This window comes from Megalopta genalis, chromosome 13 (genome assembly GCF_051020955.1).
Source record: "Megalopta genalis isolate 19385.01 chromosome 13, iyMegGena1_principal, whole genome shotgun sequence".
In the NCBI taxonomy this organism is placed as follows: domain Eukaryota; kingdom Metazoa; phylum Arthropoda; class Insecta; order Hymenoptera; family Halictidae; genus Megalopta; species Megalopta genalis.
The window spans coordinates 7457131-7475983 of NC_135025.1; the positions used below are offsets into that span (position 1 = coordinate 7457131).

Here is an 18853-nt window from a genome sequence, read left to right on the forward strand (position 1 = left end):
ACTCGATGAATATTATCTTTAAAATATTTTAGGTTTCTCTGTAAATATTAGTAATTTATAATCAATCCGTGGAAAAAAAAAGAAAATACGTGAAAAGACTAAATCTCATTTGTCAAAATAGAAAAAAAACGAATAATAAATTCTTAAAAATCTCCGTAACGCTGATTACCTTTAAAGTCATTTCAATTTGTCCCGCGATTTTTCTAGGTTCGAAATAGTTGCGAAAAGGTTGCTGGGTAAAATATTGAAAAAGATCTTTACGTGCTCTTGCGTCACGCTGTGTGATTATTGATCCATTAAACAAGTTTTGCTACAATTATTATTTTAAGTGTTTTAGTAATGTTGATAGAGTTAGTGATATTGTTTACTATATTTTTAAAGTAGTTTTAAAGAAGTTGTATGTGTTCACCTCATTGTCGAGTATTTGTTCGTGCATCTTCATCTGCTGACTAGACATCTTGCGAAGTATACTGCTGTTTGGTAAGTTTAATTTATTCATAAAGTTTAACGAACAAAATTAGGAAATTATTATAGTATAATATAGTATAAAATGGCCATATATTTCGAATACTTTCGGATATACAAAGGCTTACATTTTTCGTCTCACTTGTAGTACTGGCTATAAATATACTGTATATTGTTGTTAGAGGCAATTAATTGTTCGATAACTTTTTATGGAAGTCTATAAAAATGTATTGACAGCGATAGCATTAATAATACTTGCAAAAAAATACCTTTGTTTGGTCAACACAAGCTTTTGTTGAGCATCAGATGTAACTTAAATATTTTTATTTGAACTATAAAATTTTGGAATTTATTATTCTCTTTTTACATTCTATGCATGTCAGTAACGTTATCAATTTTATAATCTGAATATTATATATATATATATTAATTATACTGTGAAATTAACTTATAGAATATGTCAGCACGTTTTTTAATTGCTAGTGAAACTTCTAATGATAGATTTTTTGCAAAAATAGTGGGAAAATAATTGTGTGGTTTGGCACAGGTGTTTTAAATATTATACACCTATTAATACTCTGAGTAACATATAACTATCACAAACACATATATTACAAATAACAAAACGACAATGCTTTTGATAAAAATATAATTTATAATGTGTGACCACTGGCTTTCTTTGTCTTCTGTAAAAAATATGCAGTCTTTTTAATAAAAAATCTATTACCATAAGTTTCTGTACTAACATGAAGATTCACAATAGTCGTTTAGAAAATATAACATAATTGAAAGATCACAGCTTTCTTAGCAGCTAGATATATCAATAGTTGTATATTCAGAGTATGCAAACTTATAGATTTCCTATTATGCGGTACAGAGGATAACTAAATTAGTAACTAGATATGATATTCCACTAAAGCAACTGCTAAAGAAGCAGTCAAGTAGTAAATTCCTGCAGCAATGTGCTATTGACAATTCGCTTAAATACTATAAAATATATATGTATACAGAATGCGGCATTTAAAACAGGTCACCTGAATAACTGGTTTGTCTTTAACAATAGAAAAAAAGAGTTCCAGGCGAAAGAGGCTTGGTGTCAAGGGGTATATAATATGGTGGCAGTAATTTTGTGGTGGGTGGAGATGTAGAGGACATATGGAAACCTATTTTTTAAAATTTAGAATGGTATACTTTTTATTCTAGAATCAAAGGAGTAATTTTTGTCTGAAGCATTTTTTTGGTGGAAGTATTATCAAACATCAATAATTATTATATATAATATATAATTATTATATAATTATCTGTATCCCTTGATATCACAAAAAAGTGTTTCAAATAAAAATGTTACTCTTTCTGAAATAAAAATATCATTCCATTAAAAAAAATAGGTTTGATCTTCATATGTCCTCTATGCTTCCACTCATCACAAAATTATTACAATCATATTATGTACCCTTTGAAGCCAAGCAACTTTTGTCTGGAACTTCTTTTCTTATTAATAAATACGAACGAGTTATTCAGGTGATCTGTTTTAAATGGCCCACTTTGTTTACATATTATTGTTATCCATGGGCAGTATTTACGAAATTTAAACTGTTTTATCTTATCAATGTTGAAGTATTCGCAGCAATTACATTGCATTGTTAACTATAGGACTAGCAATAATTCCTTTTAATATATTATTATAAGAGCATCTCTTCTCAAATGTCTCAAACAGACATTTCATTTGACAGCTCAAAATATCTAGCAATATAAAAAATTATTGTATATAAATATATGATTATATTTTTTCTTTCATATGCGGATTATGCTGCTAATACTTCTCAATGTACCATTTATGTGTTTACGCATCTTTGGTCATTCTTAGCAGCACTCAGTCATTTTACCAGCGTGGTGATGTTTGCTGTGTAGTCTGTTGATTCATTAATGATGGTCCACTGTAATTGAGATGAAATTAGTTACAAGTAATGGTAAATACGTAATTATATAATCTAGGAAAATGAAATCCATCTTACCTCCACGCAATGAGAGGAGCTAGTCTCTCAGTGAGTCTTTGGTAATTTCTCTCCAACTCTCGTTGATAATCACGCTGATCCGGGCCGATTAAGTTCTTGTTTCTTCTCAAGGCATCTAGACATTTCTTTGAAAAGTCTTTGAAACACAAGCGCAGCTTATGTTGCAATCGGCTAGGTTGTGCATTTTGCTCACGCAATCCAGAAAGAAAGACGACCGCAACTTCGGCGGGTCCTTGATTAACCGTGGTGCCAATGCAACCCTGAAGAACCATCTGCAGCATTTTTGCATCAGGTGGTTCTTGGACAGTGGCTGCTGCAACCTGAAAGATAAGATGCAGATGTAACAAAACTAGGAAACAGCATGTATTTGAGTGCAAATGATAGATACCTCTGCTGTTTTCTTTTGAATATCCTCAATTGCAACTTCAATTGGGCTAAGGACGATTTGCTTCCTAGCAACTACACGAATCCTCGTTTTCAAGTAGGGAAAATGTGTGGCCACTGTTAGAATTGTTTTACGCTTGCATTGCTCCCTCAATTCCCCATGTGCCTTGCCGCCGGGTGTGAAAGGTGTAGCATACACGAATCGTTCTGCAAATATTAAAAAATTATATTATTATATTTATATATTATTATTATATATAGATTATATATTATTATATATATTATAATATATTATTATTATATTAAAAAATATTAAAGAATTATAGTCGGAGCTACAAAAGTCGCCACAAGATAATTGCAAGACTACTCACTAATATTAAAATTTCTATGGAAAATGGTTGGTCTGTGTCTGAGTTCATGTGGCTCAAAATATGGCTCCACATAGGTGATTTGCACATAAGCTTTGTCCGGCTCCAGTTTACTAGGGTCCACAGGGTTAGAGTCCTTGATTATCACAATATTTTCAGCGCCGAATCTTTCGGCGTAAAAATTCTCCAGTCTCGAGAATATTTCTGGCAACTTAGTCAAAGTAGGCTCTTTGTAGACAAACTCTTCACCAGCTAGGTCTCCAAATCGTCCTCCATAGAAACCTACTCTGAAGTAGGTGCCGAATACCCTTTTACCAGCTAACTGTTCGACACGTGTATACGCTTCATGCAGCTTCCTACAGTGAAACGAACATAATAAAAATACATGGTTCCATTTAAGAAAAGGTTAATGACCTAATCATGGCTTACCCATGAATATTCGCCAACTTCTTATAATCATGTGCAACTTCTGCTATCGGTAGCAAGACTCTGTACACATCAGGAATAGCCTCATACATTCCAGCAGCATGGAAAGAACTAGCAGCGTGTTCTAGCAACCCTGCTAATCCACTTTCTGAGAAGTCGGGGCCTAAACAGAGACCCTCTTCCCTTCTGGCTAACACGTCATCGCCAACAGCGCTCTCTTCTAAAGCGTTTGGAGTGACAGGACACAGAGCAACAGCTCCGACTGGTCTACCGCCACCTCCTGGCTCTAAAAGGTGCAAGTATTCAGCTACCAAAGCGGCACTGTGCACCAAACACATTGCTGCCTCCGTATGATTCTTTCTCTCCATATGTTGCTGAGCCATATTTGCTAACCACGTCAATCGGAGGTCTGGAGACCCTTGATATCCCTTCGCGATTCTATCGAATAGAATACAATAATAGGTCAATATTGCTTCGAAGTTTCCTTTGCAGATTGAAGACAGGTACCCACCTGTACATAAGATCCAAGAGCATTTCCGGATCCTCTTGGAACTCTTTCATTTTAACAGTATCGGACAAGATCATGTGCAAGTTGAACAGAAGATCCTTCACTTGCTCGGGGAAGCTCGTGTCAGCCAATTCTGTGTCTCTTTCAGCATAGACCAACACTGTCTTCAAAGCTCTCCTAAGCGCACCCTCGCTGGGAGCTTTTCCTCTTCCGACGAGTGCTGATAACGACGTTGTAACTTGCATCTTGACTCGAGCGAAATTCTGCAATTGATTCGTTTTATTGATTTGCTAGTTCGAATGGCATATAGTTTAACAGAAGGTCATTTTTTGGATACGTACGTTGCCTATTTCGAAGTTCTGGCGCATGAGCAAGTAAAGACTGGCAGCAGCATGACTGCGAACAGCGCTGAGTGGAGAACTGCACCTGGTGAGCAGTGTTAAGCAAAGATCACCGCATCTTTCGCTTTCCTCGTCGAACAGAGCACTGTGGTACTTGAATACCAGGGCTCGTTGCGTGTTGAACATGTGCTGTAACACGGACGTACTCTGATTCCTTGCCAGAGCTCTTAGAAGTACTTTTAACACTGCCCCAACTACCGCACCTACATAATTTAAGCAAATTATAAGCACATTGCCTTCGAAAGTACAGTTCAAAACGAGAAGAACATTACCTCCGCCACCATCAGCCTGCACTACAGTCTCGAGAGTATCCAGAACCACGAGGGAGGCTTCAGCTGCTAAGGCACCTTCTATATGAGCATCCTGTTCCACGGCTCTTCCTTCTGACTGCTCGAAAGACCTTTACAGATCCAAAGCAGATTGAAATCAATTTCACAAAAATCTGTCACGAGCTACAACACACTTTTGCTCACCTGTAGGGCATTTGATCCTTGCGCCACCTCAATTTCTCCCCACTGATTCTCTCTTTCCTGCGCAACATCATCTCGCTTCTGGCGCTACCTTGACCCAAGATCACATCCTCCAATCGTGACCTGATATCGCTGGTGGCAGCAGCTTGAGGAGGCAGCCTCTTTAGAGCTTTCTTGCCCTTGTACTCGAAAGCGGCGGTGGCAATGTTGAGGACTTGAAGAAGGCACAATATTCGTCTGGAGCTCAACTCCGAGCACCACTGCACCAACGCTGACTGTTCCAAGCCTTTTAACACCCAAAGCACACACATCAGAAGATGTCGCGTGGCTTCTGAGCTCAGGGACACTCTGCACTGGGTTCCTGCTGTCTCCACGGAAACTCCGCCAGCTATAGCCAGCGCTACTGTCTGTGTGATGGACCCAGACTCGTCCGGATAGACGCTCTTGTCTTTGGAATCCCAATGATACAGCTGAGGTAAAGCGTCCATGATAATGTTCAGAAGTGGCAAATAGAGGGCAGCTACCCTGGCTTTAGCTGCAGGATCGGAATACCTCGAGTCCACATCGTGGAAAGCCATTAGATGACGAATGGTACCAATTGCTTTGTTCTGAAGCATTGGATTTGGTATCTCCAAGGTGTTCGACAGGTCGGATAACACGATTCCCACCAAAAAGTGTTGCTGCCTGAATTCCTGGCTAAGTTCGGAGAACCTAGCACGATCCCCAGGTACAAGGGTCGATATCAAACTCCCAGAGCTTCCGGTGGACGGACTCGGCGACGCTGGCGCCGATCCTGAAGTGTATCCGGTTCCGAAAGGAAGATTCAGCGCCACGTAGTGTTCATGGGAACACACAGTTCGCACAAGATCCAATTTCAATGCGTACAAAGCAGCCGAGTCAGGAATATGCATCGAAGCGTCCGACAAAGAGCAACAGGCAGCTCGGATCAGTGACAAGACGAATCCTCTGTCCATTACCGATAATAAATCGGATAAAAAGTTGCCGAGGCTCGATACCAGATTGTTGGGTACCCTAGTTTCCTTTCCGCATCGGGACACTACCTCTGACGTCAATGCTGCAGTTAACGTAGCCACATCATCGCAAAACTGAGGAGAGAACCTCGATTTTCTAGGAGACTCTAGCATCCCCAGCTCGGACAATGTGACCACCATGGAACGGACGATTAACTCTAAGAAGAACCACGAGTAGGTCACTGCTAGTTCTCTAGCTTGACCCGTGGACACCACCCAATGCAAAGCTAGTTCCTCGTGTAGAAGTCTCCTCGACGGTTGACTGTTAATGGAAGGCGACTCCTGGCGCATCGAAGCGGTCCGATCCAATCCTCTCGAGTGCACTTCCATCTCCAGGTCTTCTAAGGGCAGGTCAGGATTGCTCTGGGCTCTGACGATGCCCGGGGTGCTCGTCATCCTCGGCAGGGAGCATTGGTACGCCACGTAGGTCGCCAAAAGTGCGTGTCTACCGTGAGCATCCAGCTGGCCATCCGGCAAATTGGTGATATTGCGTACCAATAGACCTATAGCCTCGAAGACCGTGGCTGCCACGTTCAGCGGCTGCGACGGCAATGTGGGTGGACGTACCAGCAGCGATATTAATTGATCTAGGAGCTGGGGTAATGACCGCACTAGAGCAGAATGCGAAGCTCTTGCCAACTCCAGCAGAGCTGACTTTAATTCCGACTCCATACCAGCCTCGCCGATACGCGGGGGCACTTGGCCGGTCTCCAAGTAGCCGCAGAGCGATAAAAACCTGCAATTTTATAAGTTAGTGCCTGCTATCAAATGTCCGCGAGAGTTACGACACTCTGGAGCACATTACCTGTCGATGTATTTGTCTTGTGGGTGCACGCTGGAGACCGGTTCCAGAATCACTGTGAAAACGCCTCTGTGTGCGTCCACCCATCTGGTGCCAGGCAAGAGGACATCAGGTGCGATGTAGGAATAATTCGCCGGGGGCGGGTCCAGCATTGCTGGCAGACTGAACTCGCCGGATTGCAGGTGGCCATCTCTCAGAAGTGGCAGCCACTGAACATAAAGGACGTCTTCAGCAATGATTCAATAAATAGGCATTAAGACTAGAACAAGCAGTTATGCTTACAGTGTACGCTACAGCAGTCTCGACGTTCGGCTGTTCCACCTTCTTCTGGCAACTGATATGATAGAACGTGAACAGCAAATGATGCTTCGCACTCAAGTCCGCCGGCAGGCGAATTTTAACTTCATCGTAGAAGTTTGGATTTTTGTTGTGATAGGAGACGGATGTGAAACACTCGTGGGTCATTTCGGGACAGGACGATCTTCCAAATATGGCTGTGAGAGCGTCCGCCTCTTGTTCGCCACCCATCAGTTGAATTCGGACCGCGATGTTCCGGGCTGAACCAGTTCTGGAGCTGAAGTTTGCTTCCTGTAATCAGGCGTTTGTTAATAGAGCAGTTTGCGCTGTTATTCGAACTGTCAAACGTTAATTCACCTTGGGATAGATATAAAGAAGATTTCTGTAAGTTAAGTCCGGTGAGAGAACTTCGCTTGGAAACTCCAGTATTTCCTTCACTGGCCGGCTTTTCTCATCTGGGTACGGAACCAGTCTTCGCAAATCAGGATCCAAGCATCTGGGCAATTCTTCGGGTCTGGGACTCAGATCTAGTTTCAATATACCGGGCAGGCACTTCAACCGTTTCAAATTCGAACCAGGTCTTCGTAGCTCGACCAATAATTTATAAAGGTCTTCATCCCTAAGGCGCTCGCTTTCTTGTTTGAAGAAACTCGAGACAGTCAACGTTATTGGTCTGCAAATAATTGTATACGTAAACCTATGTTCACAAGGATATTGTTCAGTAAATTGTAGACGAAGTATCTACCTAAATGTGTCGAGGCAGTTAGCAAAATCGTCCGGAGACCAGCTGCGTCTCTTATCCGAACTCCTTCTTTCAAGAGAACCTCGTCTGGTAGGTTGTTCCACTTTTTTGCGCCATTGTTCTAGTCCTCCAGATTTTCTGTCTAGAGAACCAGCGCTACCAGTGCTGTCAGTGTCCCCACCACCCCCTATCACTCCAGAGAGATGGATAGCAGTCCAAGCGAGTGGCATTCGGTAGCGACCTAATCGTTCACACGCCGCTGCAGCGGCAGCTCTTACCTGATGTTAAACAATTTAAGATGCAACTAACTTAATCAACGTGAACAAATTGAGTGGTACAACCTATGTGTAATTACCTTCTCCTTGTTCTTATCGTCACGCAAATATGGCTCGGCACACTCTGATATATCACCTTGCAACACCTTTTCAAGTCTGACCACTAAAAACAAATCTGGGCTCGGTTTGCTAATACTCATGACACAGCTTCTAGCCAAAGTACTGGCATCACTGTACGCGATGTGACTGCCAAGCATTCTTTTCAATCCTTCAGAGTTCATATCCACGTAAAAATTTTCGGACACTTTTTTCTTTTCTCTGGCGTCGTATAATGCTAAACTTGCAAAGATTGGTTCAACCTCTAGCTCTAATTTTAATTGAAGACATTTTACAAGGATCTTATGTGAGAAAGGTTCCGAGGGCTCTGGGGCGACACCAATTTCTTGCCATTCGTCATCTGGTGATGCTGGGGGCGCATACAGCGGAAATAATGCTTCCTGAAAGAGGTAATTATTTATAATAATTTTATAATAAGCATACAAATTTTTGTATACTCACTTGTCTGTCTTCTGAACGTTTCTGTTCATTCATCTGGTCAATAGTTTCCGGACAGACGCGATCCAGTAAGCTTGGAAGAAGAGGATCATGTTGGGAATGTCTCAAATCCAAACTAGCCCAAGAACCTCTAGGTGTATCCCCACAGTTGGATAAATCTTCTTCTTCATTCGGTGAGCCTGAACCATTTGTGTCTTCTTGATCCACCTATTTTACATTTACTTTAAACTCAAGCTCAAATTATTTATAATACGTATTATGTTCAAATGATTACCTCAAAATCTTGTCTTGGTGTGTCTTGTAATAATCTGTCTCTTGCAATGGGGGACACTCTACGCTTGTATTTACGATGAACATAAACCCAGTCAGAAGTGAAGCTATCTATGCATCTTCTGACATATGCAGATACTGTATCCCTAAGGATTGAAACAGTTGATATAGTAACATCACAAGAATAATAATTTCATTGTAGAGGGAAATGATCTTACAGAGATTCATGGGGAACCACTGCTTCCTCTGTACGTATTTTCCTTTTGACAACTTGTAGGTCTACATCACCAGGTGGAAAGTCTAGGATCAATTTCAGAGGATCACGGTCAAGAACTGATTGGTGCTGGCCTAGAAACTCTTCATAGTCTAGTGGCTCTAATACTTCGCACAGAGACATCTTAAAAAATCATATTACAGTTGATTAATACAAATGTTCTGAATATTTGAAGTAAAACTACGATTGGTATATAACATACTGTCGAAGAAAACCCTGAGAATGAACTGCCACTCTTTGACAAATCTCGAGAATATGAGGTAGAGGTAGCAATTTGTCGCCTGACATCTGCTGCATGTTGTTTACTCAGCTTTTGAGTAAAAGCACGTTGTACGGATGACATCATAAATGATTTGGTGAGATATCCCTTCTGTAAAATCTTTGATATTATATTCAGAAGCTTATTAATTGCATATTCAGCTGTAAAATTTACAGCACACCAAATTTTATCATGTTTTAATTCAAGCAAACACTGATCTTCCACTAGATTTTTTTTATTATTAGTGTATTATTTAGTTACTGTGTTGTTGAAAAAAAATTATTGAAACAATTGAATATATATATAATTGTTACAATACTGAATTTTCTGAGTTACATCAGAGTTAATACTTACTCAACTCTTTGAATTTATTAAATGCCCATCGTGTAAAATTTCAGAACACTTTCAAGTCAATAATCCAATATTTTGACAGTTATTGTCACAAACCCTTGTTGTACCAGGGCTATATCTTTGCTAAGCCAAAATTCCCATTAATACCGCAGAAGTATAATATAGAGAGAGAACTTAAGAATCAAAATATAATGGTCTTACTGATAATTAACGCCATCACACGACAAGAATAAGAAATTATTATTTTATGAATAATATTAATATCGATGAATGAAAGAACTTCTAATTTTTTCAATACCAACGCACGACCGCGTTGTATAAAAGAGAATTAATTACAATATTTATTCCAATTAAACGCCCTTGGGAGTCATCTAGGTACTTTCAGAGCGGCCAGTTTGCTTCCTGCAGAAACCAGATTCACCCTAGAATTCGTATACCAGATTCGTAATAATTCTCGATATTATATTCAATATAATTCAGAAAATTTATTAAATCAATCTCGCAAACTATAAATAATTATATTACAATATTTGTTAGCATGAACAACTTGTTCATATACCGAAATCAGGATGACCTGCGTTAGCATTCGAACGCCCAAGTATCGATCCGACGGCCCGCAGGTTCAAATGTTCCTTTACTATGCGATTATTAAGAAAAATGATTTTATAAATTGCACATAAAATTGAATAAGCAATGCTTGAAACTTACAACGTCAGGGTTCCTTCTAAACATCGGAACGAAGACGAAGACAAACTTCGAAGGAAGTTTGTTAGAAGAATTGGAAAAAGTGTTGCGAAATGTATAAGGACGCTAATATTTCTTTGGTGAAAAAGCTAAGTATTCTGTTCATAAAGTGAAAATTGTTGAGTACATGAGGGGGTAGTAGGAAATAAATTCTTTTATTTTTTTGTATAAACGATAAAAAATAATAAAATGCATAACTATATAGTGAAATTTTCATAGAGACAGTCAACTAAAATGTTATAAAGAACAAAAATATTATAATATTAATATTATAATAATTTACTAATATTAATATTATAATAATTTACTAATATTATAATATTATGATAATTTACTAATATTATAATATTATAATAATTTACTAATATTATAATATATCATATTATAATACAAATATTTTATTCTTTACAGTGCAAACGAATTTTTGGAAAATTGCCGGTCGACACAATGTGTTACGGCATTTTCAGGAAGAAAATTGCCACGGAACTCGAAGGAAGCCGAACAATTCAAATAAAATGCGACACCGGGAACGGACAGAAACAAGAAATTTGGGCGCGGAAAGGGAAACGGCTTCGCCAACGTACAGAAATGAAGAACATGGGAACACAAACAATGCAGCTTATCGCAATAATTTTCTCACCTCCCGGGACTCCGCAGCAAAACGTTCGCCAAGTAACCCGAGCAGTTTAACAGGGAACAGGTAAACACGATGGTGTTCCGCGCGCGCGGGGTCCGCCGACGAAAGACAGCGGCGAAGGGGCTAATTGCGATATCGATTTTCCGTTTCGCGAAATGCAGAAATTCGCGGATGCAATTCCGCCGCGTGTACCAGCATCCAACGGCGGAGGTCGTAGATAAAGCTACGAGCCGCCGCCTCCGAATAGGACGAGGTGTCTTTATTAGAAACGGCGCATCAACGCAATAATCATAACACGATTCACTTGCATTTCACTGGCGCGTTAACTGCGTCTGAGGCGTGTTGGAGACGACGGAGACGGCGGCTGAAGAGGCTGCGGGCCGAAGACAAGGAGAGGGATAAGCTTTAATTGTATAAATACAATCGCCGGTTCCAGCGAGTTCCTTGGGGAGCATTGTTCCCGGGACGAGCGAGCGTCTTCGTTTCTCCGCTTTTCAACACTTTATTTTTCCCCCGCTTCGTCGAAAGTCCGGGGCCGTTTCATCTGGGGACACGATTACGTGGAACGTTTCCGCGCCCGTCCCCATCCCTCCCCCCGGGCCCTTTCACGCCCTTCCCCCTTTGTAGCCTCATTAAAATGAAAACCCGGCCACGCGGGCCGGGTTCTATTTCTTCAGATTCAATGTTCGCGATCCACTCTGTTTCCGGTGAACGCGATTGAAAGTGCGCTGCAAAGCGACAGCGCACGGATAACAAGTTGCCGGTGTGCCTAACGCCGTGACTTCGCGATGAATATATGGGTTTGTAAACTCGACTATGCCCCGGCGATGAGTAATGCATTGCGCACCAGAACCAATGCTATTTAACCGGCGCCCCTGGCGGGAATGCCGGCCTGATGGATTATTCGATGCCGTTGCAAATGTAGCCGCGCTCGCGGCGTTATTTATGAAGAACGACGGAAGAATATTGAGGTGATAATTGCGTAATGCGCGGCCGACTCGTTACGATTTAATGCGACACTCCTGGCTGCATTCGGCCGCGAATGCTCCCGCGTACTTTGTCAGCGGGAAAGGGATCGAACGCACAAATCTTTCTGAAAGGAATTCATGCGCCGCGTCAAAAAAAAAAGAAAAAATCAAATATAAAAAAGCGGACTCGTATGCATTGTTCCAGCATAAGGAACGCGTGCGATACAAACCTGCGTCGTCGTGATCTCTGTGAAATGAAGGGGTTATCGAGGATTAAGTTTCTGTCGATTGATCGAAGAACGTGTGCTCGGATTTGACATCGTGGAAAAAGGACAATGCGGTTCGAGCAGTTAAATATATATTCCTGATGTATGCGAAGAGCATGTTTTGAATGCGGCCGGAGTGTCAAAGGTAGCTTTTCAAATGGAGTATTTGACCTTTTTCGATAAACTAGGCTACGTTCGATCAGAAACGTTTGATATCAATGGATGAAAAGGTAGATTGAGGTAAAAGTGCATTCATTCGAAGCCTCGCAACTTGTTCGAACGTGCAATCGTAAAATTGATCGGTGGATGGAAGAGCTTCCGCTGAAAACGTAAGTTCTGTTTCGCACACGAAGCTAGCATAAATTAATGTCAGCTTAGTGTGGCTGGAGATCAAACGTTGCTATTCTACAGCCTTGCGCGATGGATGAAAAAAAGAAAGAAACAGGCTGGAAGAATAATGTACATTTGTAGAGATCGATATTAGATTAATTGTAAATTAATCGATACAGTTCCTAAGTAGTCAATTTTTTGATATTGAATTTTTAAGTTATTACGATATTTATTTGGATATAGGAATATCTAATGTTGTATAATGCGTCTATATAAAATTCAAGAGACACCGAAAAATTCATTTTTTTATTTTTGTATGAAGGATCTTTGGTTATCTAATTATAGAATTAATATAAAACCGATCTCTTGAAACGTCCACTTCGGGACGTCTTTGAATCGTTTTATTTCAGATGTGTTTCGTATTGAAGGCGTCCATTTTAGATCGTAAGACGTTCAGACCTAAAATGGACGTCTTTAAGACGTCGTGTGCTATTTGGACCGTTATAAACTGCACGGCTAAACTGTGGAGGAGATCCATATTGGACATTTGATGTTTCAGGAGTTTCGAAAGTGTGCAATTGCCATAAGTGCTAAAAATTTTGCATATACATACGTCATTAATGCTTCTGGATATCAAAAAGTATCAGCATTGATTTAAGAAATTAAAAACCAGTAATTTCGATTTTTGCGATGGTTTAAAATCTCGAAGATCCATCGAATTCGAGAAAGATCTACAATAATATTGTCTGAAATTCGCTTTTCCAACGAATTGTCACCGAAACAGGGAAGCAGATTTTTTCAGCAATGCACATGAAAAAACAATGGTTAACACCAAGAAACCTGGTCTTCAGGGTGTTCAAACGACATTATTTACGGACACCCCAAATATTTTCACGCAGTCTCAAGAAATTTGGTGATCTGCAATGAAAAAAGTTGACTGACCGATAGCAGGACATTATTACGCGATGTCTTCCACTTAAAATTAGTCTAACGAATGAACAAAGCATTGCGCAGAATGTGAACGAAAAAATAAAGACGACATTAAATAACGAAGCCATGACAGAATAATAACGATGCGAGGAAGGGGGACCACAGAAATTGAGGTCCACGGGGCAAGTGCTATATCGATCCTGTCAATCCAGCGAGGCCTTATTGTTGACAGAGAATTTCTTCGAGCAGCGTTGTAACTGTCTCGAAAGCTAACTGACATGTCGCGAAGGCAGCAGGTGGCCGTGTCATTGGAGAAAGAAGAAGACTCAATGTTTGCCAGAAGCGAATTCACAAAGGAACACCCTCCTCCCTTCGGCCGTGGGCTTGTCCCACCCTTTCGCAGAGACGAGCCTCGCGAGAGAAACTTTCTATTCTACGGGTAATTTCGCATTCTTCTCGGAATTTATTCGCGAAAATCGGTATTCCGAATCCGGGGCAACTCGCTGAGACGGCGAATCAACCGCGGCGAAACTTTTCCAACGATTTCCCCCTGTCCTTCCCCCCAGCCCCGTGTGATACTGGTTTTCCGGTCTCCACCTGAACCGTTTCCCGGTCGCATGAAATGTATCTAAAAACTGTTCGTTTTTGCAAAGCACAGAAGCGAGCGGCTAGGTAAACTCGATACGTAGCTTTGACGGCGTTCGTCCTGCGATCAGAGGAGTCTACGAATGCTTCTGATCACAGGGAACGTTGCATAACTTCAACGTTTAATGCCCCGCTTCCTTAACGTCACCGCGAAAAAATTGCGTTGCCAGCCAACGTTTTCGGGCTGCGAAGATTTCCGCCGCGGCGACGTCGCGGCAACCACGTTCGAAGGGTTTTCGCTAAAGAGATCCGGTGACCGCATAATAACTTCCTAAATAAATAAAAAGCGGCCTGTGAAAAGAAACGCGAGATACCCGAGAGATTCTCTTGCGCAGTCAAAAGGGTGCCGAGATACGAGTGCAAGCATCGAGAAAAATTCATGAAAATTTTCGAGCGCGCGGGAAGTAATTTTTTCAGATCGTTGTGCACGAAATTAATTGATTCTACCAATAATGTACTTTAAGGAATGAAGATTTAACAAAAAACGCAGAAACATATATATTCTGAGAAGATGCAGTGTATAATCACATTATAGTGTGCATAGTGAATAAAAATATGTGGCAGTGAAAGTTTGATCAAGCTTTTCTTATAGAACTTAAACAAAATAATAAAATACCAAGAATCTATTTGAAAATCTGTAACAATTTTGTGCAACGCAGAATACGATGTTCTGTTTATGCAGAAGATTGTTCGGTCTTTGAAAATATTTCATTGAAAATTTAGTGAAATACAATGACTTTATAATTAAGTTCATAAATAAATGAAGTATTATAAATATTGTGTGGAAATTGTAATAAGTGGTAAACAAAAAAAAAATAAAAAATAATGACACACAGTGAAAAGCAATATAAATATCTATAGAAATAGAGGTAAGTAATGAATCCAATATTTCATTTACGCGATAGGTTGTTTCGAAACAGTGCTAAAAAATGTTCCACCAAATCTTCAGTAACATACAGTGATCTCGCAACAGTGTCACGATTAAACTAGCTGCACACAGTGAAATCTAAGTGTTTAGAAAGATTACGGTAAGTAATTCAAGTTTTGTATGAATTTTAGTAAAATACAATGACTTTGTAATTAACTTCATAAATAAATGAAATAAGGACACACAGTGAAAAGTATTATAAATATTGTATGGAAATTGTAATAAGTGGTAAACAAAAAAAATAAAAAATAGTGACACACAGTGAAAAGCAATATAAATATCTATAGAAATAGAGATAAGTGATGAATCCAATATTTCATTTACGCGATAGGTTGTTTCAACAGTTTCACGAATCAAATAGCGGCACACAGTGAAATCTAAGTGTTCAGAAAAATGACGGCAAGTAGATTATTAACTCTATCATTTCGTACTTCGTTAATTAATTTCCCGGAGCCGGAATCCCACCGGTATCGCCTAAAAACAGTCCCCTAATCCGCCTGACAAGTGCTCGCTTGTATTTAGTCATGGTAAAATGCGCCCGGCCCCGGGTTTAATCCAAATTTGCAGGGCCAGTTGCGTGTAAGCTTAATGAACACTTAGGGTCGGGGGTGCGCCGGCGACGTATCGGAAAGTCCAAGCTGAAGGACACAGCTTTGATCTAGCTGCAAAACTGCTGGGATTTTGCCGAGTAGGAAGTTTAATGACGTAAAAGGATTTTTCCTTGCGACGGTGCTCGAGCAGGCGTCACGTAGAATGTCCGCCAGTCTCCTTAAGGAGGAAATAATGTAGAAAGAGTTGATGGCTCGTGACAGAATGAAAAGTACTGTTCAGTGTACCCTCCGTTACCTCTCCTCGCCGTTTTAACAAGATATTTTCTGTTGCGCGGCGCGAGGAGACGGGCGCGCAAGCCAGAGCCCAGGAAGCATTCGTTACGTCGCGCTTATTTTATTAACGCGTAGTTAATTCCCACCGTGTATCTTTACCCTGCGCTTTTTTCTTCTATTTCCCGCCATACATCTTCGCTCTTTTTTCGCCCTTTGTCACGACGATGCGATGCCGCCCGCTTTTCCTGCTCCTCTTTTTTTTATTCGCGGCAGGTCGCGCTCGAATTAAAGAGCGTTAATCTCGGAAGTCTGAGAGTCACGTATCAGTTAATTGTATTGTTTCAAGTATTTCTAGCTGGAAGAGAAAGAGAGAGAGAGAGGAAACCTTGCGAAGATATCCTTCGATAAAACGGTCGGGCTTTTATTGGTTTCGCTCGTAAAGATACGTATAACTAGAACTAAGACGCTCATAGCGCGATGCGTTCCTATTCCGTTTAAGCCGATTCCACAACCGGTCCAACCTACTTCCTTTATTAGATTTCTTTTTTTTATTTCGCCGAATAGGGCCGCTCAACGGCGCACGTGTATTCCCCAGATTTCGTTTTACCATCGCTTCTCTTTCTCGTCGGAAGGGAAAGCGTTATCGTTACGATAGCGAGCAAGCAGAAAGTTCTTTCATCGATGGAACTCCGAGATTGTTTCATGGGGGAAAACAGTGAACACAGTAATGATAGCGCGATCCCTCGAATCCGAGATATTCTAATCAGTCTGCGAAATGAAGCTCGGCCGGGGATGGCCATGTTTAAAAAAAAAAAAATAGAGAAAGAAAAAAAGGAGCGGATGCCGGCGGACGTTAGTGTGTATTTGCCTTTAGGCGGGCAGGTGTAACGACCGAAAAAACCAGGTGGAGGCGGCCCACCGAGTTACGATCGTAAAAAACGAAAGCTGACGCCGGCGGAAGCAGAGAACTCGCGGCTGTCAATAAATTCTGCCATCGACGAGCCAGAATAGTTTGATGCGTTCCAAGAACGAGTCAATCTGCGCGCCGATGCTCATGGAACCATCCAGTCGCAGTCGTATTACTATTTAGAGAATAATCGAACTGCCCTGTTTCCTTTTATTGTATTTTTAGCATTTATAGAATTCTCTCTGTACAGTGGCCAGCATATAAATCGGAAGGCTCGATAAAGGGTATAACCTTTTTAAAACTGGGCTAAATGGCTTGAGTTTTATTTAGACGACACAGAGACCAGTTTACTAGCCACTGATTATAATACTTTTTTAAAATTTTATTTAAATTATGTACTATTAATTATTATATTATTTATGTGTTTATATATTTATATATTTTAATTATATGTAATTATTAATCGTTATAATTGTAATAAACATATTATATTCTTCCATTATTCATGGATAAAGCATTAATCATATGTCAGATCAAATTGTAGAGATCTGGTATGAGAAGTTCTACTAAAATCTATTGGACGGTTGAAAAATGACCGATTATGGTACAAGACTTGAAGGAAGGCGCTCGACGGAACTTCCTTTCGCGTCCATAAACAATTTGAATCTCGCTGAGCGGATCGAGATTCAGATGCCGAATCTCGATAAAAAAAATGTAATGGCCGTGCTCCCTCGTAGGATTCCAGGCGTTCTTCAATTACGTTGATAATTATTATAGCCCCATTTAAATAACAGAAAATCTCCGTGCCCGGCGTCGTGACGTCGCCGGTCTCCTCTGTTTCAATGTCTACATTTTCTAATTAGCAGGCGGCGCAGGGAAGCGCCGACTATTACAAGCGATGCTAATTACTGTTTTTTCTTAGTTAAGACGGAGTAACGCTCGCTCCTTGAAGCACAGAAACTCCGTCAGATCTCGAGGGGGTTAGCGAGTGGCGCGGTTACTCGAACCGGATGATTAAATTCCCAAAAGCAGTCGCTGTACTCGCGATTCATCGTCTCCTTGAGGTGTAGCTACAGCGTAGGTCCCCGGAAGACCTCTGTGGTGGAGGTGCCTATAGGTGCAAAGGCCTTGAGGATGCAGCCTAACGTACCAAACCTAATCCTGAGGAAGTCGATGCGTCGGAGTTAACGAAGCGCCGTATACAACGGGTGTCGGGTTAATCGAGTTTAATCAACCTGGTCACAAATTCCGGCATTTATACGGAACAGTCGTTTACGGCACTTTTATTACGCTGACTCGATTATGCGAAACGCTGCCCGACGTGCACCGGTTGCATGAAATTAAGGAAACACCTAAAATCGTGAGAAAATTACCTAGCTCGCGTTTCCGATATCTAATCAGACTTGATTGTGTGTTCGTACTTAAAACATCTTTAAAATGACTTTCGAAGACTGTGCAAGCAATAATCATCGTTATTCGATTTTTATTGGAAATAGAAATTGTCTAAATTAATTGTGATAAGTCGAAAATAATCTAACAATGTTCTTAAATTCTTCGATGGTCTTTATGGTTTTGCATTCTAGTTACTCGTTTTTGTCAGAAATGTATCTAATTACAGTAGAATTCTGATTATCCGGTTTACTCGGGACTGTGGCAATGCCGGAAAATCAAACATGCCGGATAATTGGACTACACCTGCATATGAAGTGATAGAAACAGCACATGTGATTTAAAAAAAAAACAATAGTATTACTGTAATGTAGTAATGCAATTTGTTAATA

At 40.5% G+C, this 18853-nt stretch overlaps 1 protein-coding gene across 2 annotated transcripts; it reads right to left on the bottom strand.

Annotated features, from left to right (window-relative positions):
* Window positions 1–541: 541 nt before the first annotated feature.
* On the bottom strand, window positions 542–10188 carry Zir (dedicator of cytokinesis). 2 transcript variants are annotated; one of them, XM_033476975.2, is made up of 19 exons: window positions 9897–10188; window positions 9486–9653; window positions 9228–9406; window positions 9014–9155; window positions 8743–8946; window positions 8265–8681; window positions 7913–8187; window positions 7525–7840; window positions 7153–7458; window positions 6874–7079; window positions 5041–6804; window positions 4840–4967; window positions 4508–4770; window positions 4170–4429; window positions 3662–4096; window positions 3236–3588; window positions 2869–3071; window positions 2481–2800; window positions 542–2402 (listed from the first exon to the last, which is right to left on the bottom strand). In XM_033476975.2, exons 2-19 carry the CDS (start codon window positions 9627–9629, stop codon window positions 2348–2350), a joined length of 5970 nt encoding a protein of 1989 aa, XP_033332866.2. In that variant the 5' UTR covers window positions 9630–9653; window positions 9897–10188; the 3' UTR covers window positions 542–2347. The 2 variants fall into 2 exon arrangements, with proteins under 2 accessions (XP_033332866.2, XP_033332869.2); XM_033476978.2 differs by having other exon boundaries at window positions 9486–9662.
* Window positions 10189–18853: the final 8665 nt, after the last annotated feature.

Excerpts from the sequence above, each read along its gene's own strand:
- Zir (XM_033476975.2), bottom strand. The coding sequence starts at position 9,629 with ATGATGTCATCCGTACAACGTGCTTTTACTCAAAAGCTGAGTAAACAA. Across the intron at positions 7,080-7,152 it reads AGACTGCTGTAGCGTACACT|TGGCTGCCACTTCTGAGAGA; the intron begins GTAAGCATAACT and ends CTTTATGTTCAG. Across the intron at positions 2,403-2,480 it reads GCTCCTCTCATTGCGTGGAG|TGGACCATCATTAATGAATC; the intron begins GTAAGATGGATT and ends TCTCAATTACAG.